Source organism: Marmota marmota, unplaced genomic scaffold, assembly GCF_001458135.2.
Source record: "Marmota marmota marmota unplaced genomic scaffold, marMar, whole genome shotgun sequence".
Taxonomy (NCBI): Eukaryota; Metazoa; Chordata; class Mammalia; order Rodentia; family Sciuridae; genus Marmota; species Marmota marmota.
In genome coordinates, this window is record NW_025999853.1 from 33,020,178 (window position 1) to 33,033,638 (window position 13,461).

The window sequence follows — 13,461 nt, forward strand, 5'->3', positions numbered from 1 at the left end:
AGTGTACATTCACGAAGGGCCATATCCCACAAATTGCCAGTAAGGAAATCCTCACTTGTTGTTTCCTGTATTTCTAAAATTGAATTTATTTTGAGGGCCTTCTTTAAAACAGCAAGCAGTTTTAACATTTTAAGTTAGAACTTTTGAGTTTAATAGTTTTAATTAAGTCTTTAAAGAACATTGAGCTAACCATAAAGATGGATATGTTCACAGGTAGCTCTTGGAAGGTTTTAAAGATTTTATCTCAACTTTCCTAGGCATTAAAGCAGCAGGAAAATTGGGACTTGGTTGAACTCTATACTCTTCCAACTTTTTTGAGGGTTTCTTTGGGTCTGGAGCAGCAAAGAACTTAGAGTTTCTGTACTTGACATTGTGAAATCCAGTATATTTTTATCATTGTGAACATGTCAATTGCAGAACTACTTCAGTGGAATATGAAAATGATATAATCAATCAAGAAGCCAATGATAGGCTGGTCTTCAAGACCATTCAAGGTATGCATTTGCACTCTATCTCAAATACTAGTTTTAATTTTCATCCATATTTGTTGCAATCAGTCAAAGCATTATTTTTGAGATATTTGTTAATTTTATAGCACCTGGTGTATGTTTCCTATTTGATTTTTTAAAGCTTACATATTTATTTATTAAAATATTTTTAAGATTTCTTCTGCACTAATGGTCCTGAGTAAATGTGGATCACAAACTTAATAGTTTTAGAAAGTGTGAGATAATATGAGTTTTATTCATAAACTAAATAAAATATAAAATTGATTCTCATAATACTTGTCTTATGCATTAAATGATGTCTAAAAAGATTTTTGGTAGTCTAGTGTAAAAGAAAAATTGTTTGACTAGATGGCTTCAGTTCATGTTTAGACTCTGCCATTTAATAGACATATGATTTTGTGTAAATCCCTTGCACCTCTTTCTTCATCTCTAAAATGAGGATAATAATGCCTGTCTTTTAACTTTTCAGGCTTGTTGTAGGTAATGAATGAAACACACACACACACATACACACACACACACACTTTGGAAACTAAAGCATTTTACAGATTTTTGTTTTAGGAGTCCTGTCTTACAACTATTGCAGCATACTAGATTGTAATAGACAATTTCTTTGTTGGATCTCATAGTCTGGAGAGGAGAAAAGCATTAAACAAGTAATCACAGAAATCAAAAATACTTTATGATTTCTGATGAATGCTAAGATATTACTTAAAGATAAAAGATTCACAGTAAGAAGGCTAGAAACATTTGATGGCTGTCTGAGATTAATATTTGAATCAAATATTCTTGATGCTATTGTTAGTAGTTTTTTTCTATTTTTACAGTTTTTACCTCTATTGAATCTAATGACATTTGTTCTTTCCTCCAATGTATTAAATATAATAACTGATTTAGTAAAGTTCCCAATATTTTGCTAAGTGAATCTGTTCCTAACTGTATTAAGTGAAATAATTGATCTATAAGAAGAATCTAGGAACCTAAGCATATAACCTATGAATTTCCAAAAAGAAGGGTTACTTTACATATACAGTTATAGGACAGCACTCAACAACCTTGATGCTGTTTAATATCTGAGTTTCAATTTGATGACTCAAACTGTTTATAAATTTTGAACTTTTTTTTTTTAACTTGAAACATTTAGGCTATTTTCTTGCTAATAGAAGGAAACTTGATTTTAAAATATAACACTTTAAATTTTCACCACACAGTGGCGCTGTAGTTCTGGTATATTTACATGTGGTTGCATATATACTCTTCTTTATTAAAAACATTCTGTTTTCCGGAGGGTTTTGTTAGTCATACTCTTGATTTGGTTCAATATTCACACTATTCCCATTACATAAAATTTTATTTTCTTACAAGAGAAACAACTGCAGTTTGATACCTTTGTGCACAGTAACAATTGGTTTCCATCTCATTTATTGCTAAACAGATGTGCTAAAAGAAAAACTACATAAAAGAGGTGTTCGTATTTTGACTGGATTGGGAAAACACTTTCAACAATTGGACAAGGAAGGAAATGGGCTTTTAGATAAGGCAGATTTGAAGCAAGCTCTGAAAGTTTTTCATTTAGAAGTGTTGGAAGAGGTATGTACCAAGTAAAGTTTTCTGCAGGGGAGTATTCTTGGGTAGCATCATTCACTTTTCTTCTGAAATTTTAGTAGCTCAAGTAGACTTCTTCCTCTTGCCCTATTGTCTGTGTAAAGCCACCAGGCAGCAAGTCCTATTGATTTTTGAAAGTTCAATGTTCATTTCTCCATAATACATTTATTAAGAGCTTAGTATCCAGGCATTGTGCTAAGCTCTGAGGAGACATACTGTTTACTCTCATGATCTTCATAATTGAGGAAATGATTGTGAAATTATATATGTGTTAAGTAGACAGTATTTTGGTACACATGGGATGGTAGCTAACTTTATGCGAGGTTATTGGGAAGGAAAGGGAAGATCATGGGAAGATTTCTGGGAGAGGATCCAGGCTGAGTTTTGAAGGATGAGGAAGAATTAACTAGGAACCAAGGGAAGAGGAGGAGTGTGGATCAGACAGCAGATATTTCATGAAAAGGAGAGCACATATGAAGGCGTGGAGGGGGAAGGAGTAACCTATTCCCCAAAGTGTACAGATGGTCATATTCTTCTAGGTCTTTAAATGCTACATTGTCTTCCTATTTAGGCCAGAGCTTTTTCTATACACAGCCTTGCTCTGACACTTCTGTCTAAAAGAGCACCACCTTCTGATCTCTGAGCCTTTCTGTGTCAACTTCCCATTTTTATTTTTTCATGTCAAATTGTAAATATTGTCTGGCTCTGCCTCCAAGTAGAACTTAGGTCCCATCAGGGTAGGGACCAGGGTGCTTCTGGTCCCATTATTTTTCTAGTACCTTGAACAGGACCTGGCATACAGATAGTGCTAAATAAACAGTGCATTAGTTTCAACAGATGCATGTGTGGAAACAAGGAAAATAAAAGAAGAGTGAGAAATGAGTCTGGTACACTAAAGTCTTTAATGCTAATTTCTATTATATTCTAATAGCATATAAATTTGACTCACATCAAGACTTCAGCTAAAGGATTCTTTCGCATTGCTCTCTTTTGCTCCAAATGGTCTTGTTAAAGGTATAGCCTATTTTGTAGAAGAAACCCTGGAAATTGTATTTGTAAGATTCAGGTTCAAGTTTTAGTTCTATGGCTTTAATTGTGTGTTCTTGGACAAGGCTTTTAACTTTTCTGGTTGACAAGCTCTGTGTGACCAATTGATTGCCCTAATAAGATTGCATGGAAGTTCAAATGAAAAAATTACATGGGAATATGCCTTGTCAACTGCAAAATCCTGTGCCCAAATGATATTGCTTATCACCTTTGTAACATACCTGCTCTTTTTTTTTTTAATGATGTTTAAGCTTGTGGCCCACCTAGTGGTACATACCTGGGATCATTCCCCCTCACTTCTTTCTTTTGTAGATTAAAAATAAAGCAGCAATAAGAAATTAGAAAGTCTTGATGTTTGCTTTTGATAATAACACAAGTAGTCAATAAATGATAGAGAGCTTGACCCCAGATAATTTGGCATCATCTAGTGATTTTCCTGTATCACTGCAGTTCCTCCCCTTTTGATTGATTGTTAAATGTTTGATTAGATTTATGAGTAAAACTAAAGAGGATAACATATAAGAATGTGAGTAAGTCTTCCCCTATTTCATGTATTTTAAATAATATTCCTGTTATGTTTCCTGTCACATCACTGGAACCTGCTCATGGAATGATAAACATGTGCAAGAGGCTTGAGAATAAGACATAAGAATCATCCCCCCCCCGCCTCCCCCCAGGCCTATTGTGGAACTAGAAAGTGTTTGTGGGAAGACATTGTCATCCTGCCTGATTTGAAATAAACAAACAAAAAAAATTGTACCATAAAGAGCCTAATTTATATAGAAAATACTACAATGAATTTACTCCAGCTTTTTTCAAATGAGTAACTTTCCATTCTGTACCATATCTAGAGGACATAAATTTGTTGTCACTTATGTAAAATTACTCAATTCTTGAAAATAACTTATTTTAAGCTTTAAGATATATCCTTTAATTCTAGTATTCTATTGAGTTGAGTGAACAAATCTGTCTTCTCCTGTTCATATTACTCATGACTTTAAACTTCAAGCTCATTTTCAATTTGATTGAACCAACACATAAAATCTCTGTAATGTACGGGGCATTAGGATAGACAAAAGTATGGATGGGCTGTTGAGAATTGAGGGGAAGAAGGGCAGTTGGAGATATAGTTTTTCTAACTAAAGTTTTGTTTGGAAAAAATAGGAGGAAGTGGAAAAGAATACTTTTTGAGTATTTATTTGCAAGGTACTTTACTACGTGTTTTATTTAGTCTTGTTTAAAGCTAACAACTTGATTAAAACATTGATAATATACTTATCTGGGTTTAAGAAAATTCATGCTGCAATTTTTTTGTTATCAAGAATGCTGTGAGGGCTGGGGATGTGGCTCAAGCGGTAGCGCACTCACCTGGCACGCATGCTGCCTGGGTTCGATCCTCAGCACCACATACAAAGATGTTGTGTCCGCCGAGAACTGAAAAAATAAATATTGAAATTCTCTCTCTCTCTCTCTCTCTCTCTCTTTCTCTCTCTCTTTAAAAAAAAAAAAGAATGCTGTGAAAAGAGCATTCTCTTAAATAGTGCATTTTCCAAAGAAGTAACTGGTAATGGCATAGTGTACAAACCAACATAAAGGATTTGTTTACTCAAATCACACCTTTCAGTGTGAATTGTGCAATAACATTAGACTCATTCGCATCTTTACTTTGAAAGAAGAAGACCAGCGGGAATATAATTAGTGGTTGGATGCTGTTGGAGGTGTTTCAGAACCTAACGTGACTTTTGAATTGTCACAGATATAGCACATTATAAAAATAATAAAAAGTTCAAACCCAGTACATAGTAGCTCACTCTATCTAACCATGAATTGAATTTTAAGGGATTAATTTTTTTTACCAGAACATGGGCTTAGTTGCAGGGGTCAGGGGCTATACAGAGAAAAAGGGGAGATGTTGGTAAAGGATACAAAATTTCAGTAAGGCAAGAGGTTCTAGTGATCTATTGCACAGTATGGTAACTGTAGTTAATAATAGTGTACTGTATATTTCAAAATAGCCAAAGACGGGATTTTAAACATTTTTCACCATGGAGAAATGATAAACATGTGAGGTGATAGATATGTTAATATCTTCATTTGATGATAGCCTGATTTGATTGTTCTACACTGAATATTATTGTAGAAACCATATTGTATTATACAAATATACACAATTATTTGTCAATCAAAAATAAAATAACTCAAACACGATATACTTGTGAGTTATTGCCCCCTAAATTGTTCTTAATTTTATAGAACTATTCACTTCAGGTTTCCTTTAAGTGATTTTCATAATGGCTTGTTTGGATTTATATGTGACTTTTTGAATGTTCCTATTAAGTTATCTGCCTTTTCTAGGGCTTTAGGAGATGTAACAAAATATGACTATGACTATTTTTTTATGACTATGTCTAACTTAGAGGTGTAACAATGAACCCTGTGAATATTTCTAGGATTTTGAGTCTTTGTGGCTGATTCTGAGTGGCAGTGGTGATGGCGAGGGCAAGGACAAGGACAAGGTAGATTATGGAGAATTCAAACGTGCCATTATTGGTGAAATGAATGAATACAGGAAATCATTTGTTCAAAAGGTAACTGCTAAGTGATCTTTAAAATTATTACTTTTAATATATAGTTAGGTTCATTATTTAAAAACTTCAACAAATTACCATTTAAAATGTGTCACATAATTGTATCTATAAAACATTGTTGGGTTTAGTAAAACAAAAATAAACACAAATACATATAGATTTACCCAGAATAAAGTAAAAATAGCTTCAGCATAAGTTTCAGAAAAAATAGTATAAGAGGGAAGGAATTTGAAATCAAATTTTGTTTATAAATTACTAACTCTATAAATTGCTGCTTCCATAAATTGATAGCTATTTGACTTTATGTGTTATGAGATATCACTGAGCCTGGGTTTCCTGTCCCATGGAATTAATACAGGATTGAATGAGATAAAAATATAAACTTCTCAGCATTGTGACTGTCCCATTGTCAATGCTCAATACATGTTATTTTATGATGATAACTAAAAATGTTTCTCTGGCCTTTGTAATTTGCATGCCGAATGATAACATGAGGATTATAATGATCATACTAAATTAGAATTAAAATAGGAGCCCCGTGTTTATAGAAAACTACATATTTACTTGACTTCTGGTGACCATTTTAAGAGTATAACTTTGATCAATATAATTTTCTTTTTCTTTTGTATTTGGGCCCCAAAATTATATATGTTTTAAAGTTAGCATTGAAACAAAGCATTTCTGTATAAAGTGAGATATATGATTATTTCAGGTATAAATCTCAAATAGAAATTAAACTCTGCCTTTACTGATTCAAGAGACACAATAAAAATGTTAACTAAAACAAATTCACCACATAATATTTATAAATTGGTACTTATTTGTACTCTACATGTCCTGGTGATAGGTTTGAGTGTCAGGAGTAGAGACTGGTGATTTTCCTGTTCATATATGTTGGTACTGGGAATAGAGGGAAAAATAGGAGTTATGGAGTATTTGATTTGTTTGCAAGGGCTGTCATTATCAAAATACACAGACTATATTACTGGAACAACAGAATTTATTTTCTTATGGCTTGGAGGCTGGAAGTCCAAGAAGAAGGGGTCAGCAGGCTTTGTTTCTTCTGAGGTCTATTCCTGGCTTGCAGCTGCTGCACTTTTACTGTGTTCTCACATTGTTGTCTATTCTGTTTGTGTCCCCCTGCTTTCTCAATAGGAAAACTAGTCCTAATGGATTAGGACCTACCCTAATGATTCTGTTTTAGCTCAGTTGCATCCTTAAAGGCCCTGTCTCCAAATACAGTCACATTCTGAGGCACTGGGGGTTAGGGTTCAACATAAGAATTTGGGGAGGTGTGATTTAATTTTCAACAGGTACCAGATTTCTGTGAACTCATGAACTCAAGAGTGTGAATAAATAAAACAGATTCTAGTTTTGACTCTTCTGCCAATGTGGTATGTTGCTTTGGGAAGCTTGTGTGTTTTTATGCACCTCATCATATTCTCAGTGGAGTTTTTTTTATATATATATTTTATGATACTGAGAGTCGTATTGAACTAGAAGAGCAGTAAAATAACTAACATTTCAAAAGGTAGTGTTAAATTTCAAGAAATAGGTTAATAACACTCATTTAAAGTTATTTCACCTTTTCATTGATTTTAGTGAAGGGATATTTGCAGGTTCACTTTTTGCATAAAATAGTTCTCCTGGTGATTTGTTTTGGTCATTTAGCAGTTTTCTATGGGTCTTGGAGCTGGAAGTTACCCAAGAGATCTTTTATCCAGCTCTTCAGTTTGCAGAGAAGGAAAGCCAGGGCAACAGAGGTTAGCTTACTTTCAAGGTTAGGATGTTAGAAGGTGGTAGAACTAAATATTTGAGTATGGGTTTCCTAACATCTTGCTTCATTATCTTTTCCCCTGTATTTATGATGTTTCTGTAGTATGTCAATTTAGTACATTTTAAATTGTCCTGTTTATAGCTCAGAAAGAACCTACTGCAAAATAGATAATTAGGTTTTTATGTGTAATGATTTCATAGAAAAAAATAACATTTCCCTATTTAGGCTTTTATGAAACTGGATTTCAACAAAACTGGCATTGTGACTCTCACAGACATAAGAAAATGTTATTGTGCCAAGAAGCATCCTCAAGTAATTTCAGGTAATTGTTATGAGTCAAAGTGCATTCGATTTCTAAAATGTTGGTTGATAAAAGCATCATCTTTAAGTTTAAAGCATTGACTGAGGAAGGAAAAAAATAATTTTTGTTTGAACCAGAAACTTGAGAGCTATTTACCATTTTCATTTAAAAGTTCTTAGGTTTACTGTTTATACATGTTTCCCACTCCCTCCCACCCTGATACCCAGGCTGGCCTTGAACTTGTCATCCTCCTGCCTCAGCCGCCTGAGTAGTTGGGATTACAGAAGTGAAAGGATGCCCAGATTTGATATTTATAATTGATATAGAATTCTTATTTTATTTTATTTTTGCTTAGGAGAGGATGAGGAATTTGAGTTTAAAAGACCAGATTTAGAAAATAGGTAATTATATCTGCCAATTCTCAGGGTTAGTTTTACTTTATCTGCTTACGTGTTTATTCATACTAGAAGGATAAAGCAAATTTCCCAAAATAATTCTAGGAATTCGGTTCCTATTGTATTTCTCCTGAATTTTTTTTTTACACAATTGATTTATGAATGAATTCTTAATTATAAATAAAGCATTTGACCGCCACTAATCTCCTCTCTCCATTACATTTTTCTTCAGAGAAGTAAAAGTTACTCTCATTTTACATATATATATATATATATATATTTTTTTTTTTTTCTGTCCTTAATCTATGTATTTTTCATAGCTGTATATCTGCTATAAATATCTAATACTTTTTGAAGATTATTTTTCCTGATTTGAAAGACATATTAAACATATTGTTATACACTTTGCTTTTTATAATCAACAGTGTGTTTTGGATCTATTTCCATGTTAATGCATATTGAGTCACTTTGTTTTTACCTTGTATATATTATTATTTTCACAAATCAATATTATACAATTTTCATAGCCCATTGGTGGGCTTTTAATTTCTAATTATTGATATACAACCAATAAAGCAACATATATGATTATTTATGAGTATAGGCTCATTTTCTTCTGATTCCTTAGATATCAAAACCTAGAATTAGTTGGATATCTAGATTTCCAATTTTAATTATACTTCCAGATTATATTGTATGATGATAATACTAGATTATACCACCACTACTTGGAAAATTCTATTCCTTCACAATTTTGCCAACAGTTTAAGTCCATTTGGTAAGTTAAACATTTTTTTATTTGCATCTCCTTGATTACTAGAGAATATTTATTGACCATTTTTTTTTACTATTTTATGACTATTGGCCATCTTTTATGAAGTTTCTGAATTTATCATTTAAATTATATAGTACTATTATTTTAAATTTTTGCTTTTTAATATTACAAATATGCACTAATTATTTTGTTTTCTTATTAACTTCTGCACATGGTTTGTTTATTAATTTTAATTGGGGAGTAAAAACAGAAAAAAATAGAGTTAGTATTGAAGATTAGTGCTAATTATTACTGGTTTCCAAATTTCCAGTAATCTGTTTTAGGTTAAAATAGTTTTATTTGAAGCTGAGTGTGGTGGCACATGCCTATAATCCAGCAGCTTGGGGGCGGGGAGGTGCTGAGTTAGGAAGATCTCAAGTTCAATGCCAGCCTCAGCAATTTAGTGAGGCTATAATAAGCAACATAATGAGACCCTGTCTCAAAATAAAATATAAAAAGGGCTGAGGACGTGGCTCAGTGGTTAAGCATCCACCCTTAGGTTCAAATCCTGGTGCCAATAAAATAAAATAATAGTTTCATTGGATTATTAGTGACTTTAAATGAATTACAGTTACTCCAAGAGAATTTCTAATAATATTTCATAGTATACGTTTTACCCTTTAAACATGTCATTCCCCATGCTTTATGTTTAACTAGGCATACTGAATATCAGAACATAATAGTTTACTCATTTCAAAATTAGGTGACTTCATTATTGTTTATTTTTTTCTTTTTGTCTTCTGTCTAATAATGTTAAGCATTATTAGACAGAAGACATTATTAGTTCTATTTTGTGTCATTGAATTGTGGAAGAGGGTTTTTCTTTTGTTGTTGGGAAGCCTTTGTTAGTTTCAAAATTTCTATACTTGGTCTTTGCATTCACATTAAGGAGGACTAGCTAGCAAGCTAAACACTTACGAAAGAGAAACACAAGTTTTTAGAGAAGAAAAACTCTGTTATCTATTATTGCAAACTATTCACATGCCCATCTCTAGGGCAAAAGTTGCTTATCATTTACAATTAATTTCATTTTAAGGCTTTTATACCACATACAATTTTATTTGACTAATACGAAATATTATATTTTTTTTACTTTAAGTAATTAATTACAAGCATTAAAGTTTAACAAAAATGGGATATCCCAAGTGTTTTTCTGTGTAATGGTATTAGATGTATTGGTTGTGGTAAATATTTTATAATCTTTAAGAGGAGTTAAAGATAGTAAAATTAAGTTACATATGATAGCAGATAGGCACTTCCTATGTAGAAGATTTTAAGGAGGTATAAAATCTTCGGATATTTGAAGCATAAATTTAAGTAGGAAAAGTTTTCCTTAGAAAAAAATATTGAACTAGAACTTATCTGTTCAAATGTATGAATGGTGAACAGGGAGAGAATTTTCTCCTGCCAAAATTTATTTATTTATTTATTTGGTGCTGGGGATTGAACCCAGGGCCTTGTACATGTGAGGTGAGCACTCTACCAACTGAACTATATCCCTAGCCCCCAAATTTATGTTTTTATATAGATTATATTATGATTAATTTTTAGCCTTGACTAAGAATCGCTTTGTTCTGTATTACTCATGTATGATTTTGAATGACAGAAACCTTCTTGATACCCTAAAAGATTGCATTCATTTAGTTGAAAGGCACTTTACAAGCATTATGTTCTGAATACATTAGAGAATCTCTGGGTTGTGAAAAAGATCCAGCTTTTACCCTAATTTTGTTTACCTTACTAGATAAATGATCAGGGGATATTCCCATTTAACTCTGTTATTTACAATACAACCTGACTCTAAAATATTTTAGAAAGCCACAAAGATTCTTTTAGCCTTTTTCTGCTTTTTCATATGTACCCATTTATTTCCATTTATAATTTGACCGCCTTCTATAGCTTCCTTTCCTCTTTAATTCTTGCTTCTTTATTTAAAATAACTTTATTTTTCTGTCATGTTCTCTGCTAAAATTCTGGAAATAGATAATGCAAGAGAAAGAGGGGTGAGGAGGGAGTGGCAAGGTAACGAGATGGAATTAATTCTAGCTCATGTTTAAATAAATTGGAGCACAGTTTTACGTATTATTTTATATTGTTGAAAAGATTTTATAAAATGAATAAGCATTCCTTTATAATCATTATTTTACCAATTTTTAACAGAGACTGTTTCATAGTTGGTATTATTTTACAGGCCATTCCACAGAGGAAGAAATCAAATCATCTTTTCTAGAAACATTAAAGGCCATCTGCAGCAAGTCTGATGAAGTATCATATGGTGAATTTGAAGATTACTACGAAGGTCTAAGCATAGGGATAGCAGATGATGCAGATTTTGTTAACATCTTACGTATTCCATGGGGAATTTAGTTTTAATAATATATATATATATAGTGTCTTCAGCACTAAACATTTTATAGTAGAAAGGGATTGAATATAAAATACGATGAAACAGTAGAGTATATTGTTCTAGGAATTCCTTTATTTTTTCTAAAAAAAAAAATTGAGTCTGAAAAGAGAAATATTGAGAAAACTGGGTGTAGGTGAGTGTGTGTGTGTGTGTTTGGTGCTGTGTACGTGCTCTCCTGTCTCAAGGTTTGTAAAGTAAGTCCTCAGTTTATTGGCTATCTTTGAGGTCATTTTTTACGAGTCTCAATAGATTAACTATGTGAGAGCATCTGTCCAGTGACCAAGCTTCCTGTCCTTCACATACTTTTTCAGTCCTCTGCCAGCATTCTCAATTGTAGGAACTGGAATTGTCTCTCGGCCTATAGGATTAAAACAGTTCAACTTGTTTTGAACATGGGAAAATATTAAAGGATATTCGAGAGAACTTTTCTAAGAAGTATGTTAATAGATATTTTCTGTAACATTCATATTTAGGTGATTGAAGTTTATCCCTACAGTGTGTGTTTAAACAGATTTGTCTTGTAAATTCTTGTCTTCTAAATTAGGTACTGTTGTTTGTTCAAAAGAGCACAATGTAATTATTCTGGTGACACATTTGTTTTTTTAATCTGTTTTTTTTTAACTACCATCCTTATTACCTTCACAGAATTATTATTTAGCTAGAAATAATACATTACAGCAGAAAAATGTTCTCTTTGATTATTAAAGATTTCAAGAATCCACTATTACATACATGGGTCTAAGGGAAAATTTAGTAATTCTCATTCAAAATGTCATAGTGTATTTTGTGTCACAAATGAATGTATGGTATTATAAATATTTCTTTAGTAAATCAAAAGATTAAAATAAATATTATTTAATAGCTAGATGTATTGTAATCATTCTTTCTGAATTCTGTGTTCCTTACTTGTTTCTGGAAAGAGAGAGAGAAAGTAGAGAGAAATTTAAAGAGTTGTTTACAAGTTCATTATTTTAATTTATACGTTAAGATAACACAAATTAGAAAAAAAATGTGTCAAGCAAAATAACAGTGGTTCAATACTGCCAACTATATAATTGGCAGAATATGACTTTTGGCATATCGTTTCATTCACTTATACTTGGCAACATTATTGAAAGATTGATATGTGTGAATTCAATAAATCCAGTCATGCATTCCAAGATTTCAGGAAGTAGTAAAACTTTCTACTGAAATACCAGAAAGAAAACATGTGAAAAACCTTAAGTGCTTTTTTCACTGGCTACATTTCTTATTTTTTTAATTAAGTAATTTAAATTAAAACAGTATGTTAGAAGACATTTTGGCAGAAATAAATCTATAACTTAATTTGTTAGTCATTTTTATAAAATAAAAAATCATTTTACTACAGACATCTTAAAACCTATATTCTTTTGTTTAAATGATTAATACAAACGGTGCTCAATATGTGCTTAGTGTTTTTCACTGTTAAAATTTTATTTAGTTCTCCTTAAAAAATCTATTAGTGGAATCTCATATTTTCCTATGAATATAATCAGAAAATACATAGGCTATCATATTATGAATAAAGATGAGATACTTCTAGAATTTAATATGTTGATGTGACTATTAGTATAAACCTCTTAACATAAATATTAACATGTGGTTATTTGTGGTTATCTTTACTTATGAGGTATAGCTTTTTGATAATAATAATTTCTTATTATTTTACATTCTTGTTTCCATGTAGATTTAGAAAGTACATACTCAGTTAGTTTTTTTGGTTTATTTTGTTACATTTGAATTGGAGGCACAATAAGTCATTGTTTTTGAATTTGCCTTACTCCCTACACCCTTCTTTACCTTTAGTATGGTGAAATCTGGTACTCTGTTTAGTAGAAGTGCACTTAAGAGAAGTGACGTTTTCAAACATTCCATACATTCACAATATAATAATTGACTTTTCCTATTCTTAATAGTCTTCAAGATTCTGAAACACCTTTTGAATAATTTAAAGACAGATTATGTTAGACTGTTGTTATAAGAATTTAATAGTTAAA

At 31.8% G+C, this 13,461-nt stretch overlaps 1 protein-coding gene across 2 annotated transcripts in view; it reads left to right on the forward strand.

The window, feature by feature from the left end:
• Nucleotides 1–12,744, forward strand: part of Caps2 (calcyphosine 2) — a 50,531-nt gene extending 37,787 nt beyond the window's left edge. For both annotated transcript variants that reach the window (XM_048804900.1, XM_048804909.1), the window contains exons 15-19: nt 418–494; nt 1,945–2,099; nt 5,612–5,749; nt 7,752–7,848; nt 11,228–12,744. In XM_048804900.1, the coding sequence (XP_048660857.1) occupies nt 418–494; nt 1,945–2,099; nt 5,612–5,749; nt 7,752–7,848; nt 11,228–11,403 (643 nt within the window). In that variant the 3' untranslated portion in view covers nt 11,404–12,744. The remainder of the gene's footprint in view (nt 1–417; nt 495–1,944; nt 2,100–5,611; nt 5,750–7,751; nt 7,849–11,227) is intronic.
• Nucleotides 12,745–13,461: the final 717 nt, after the last annotated feature.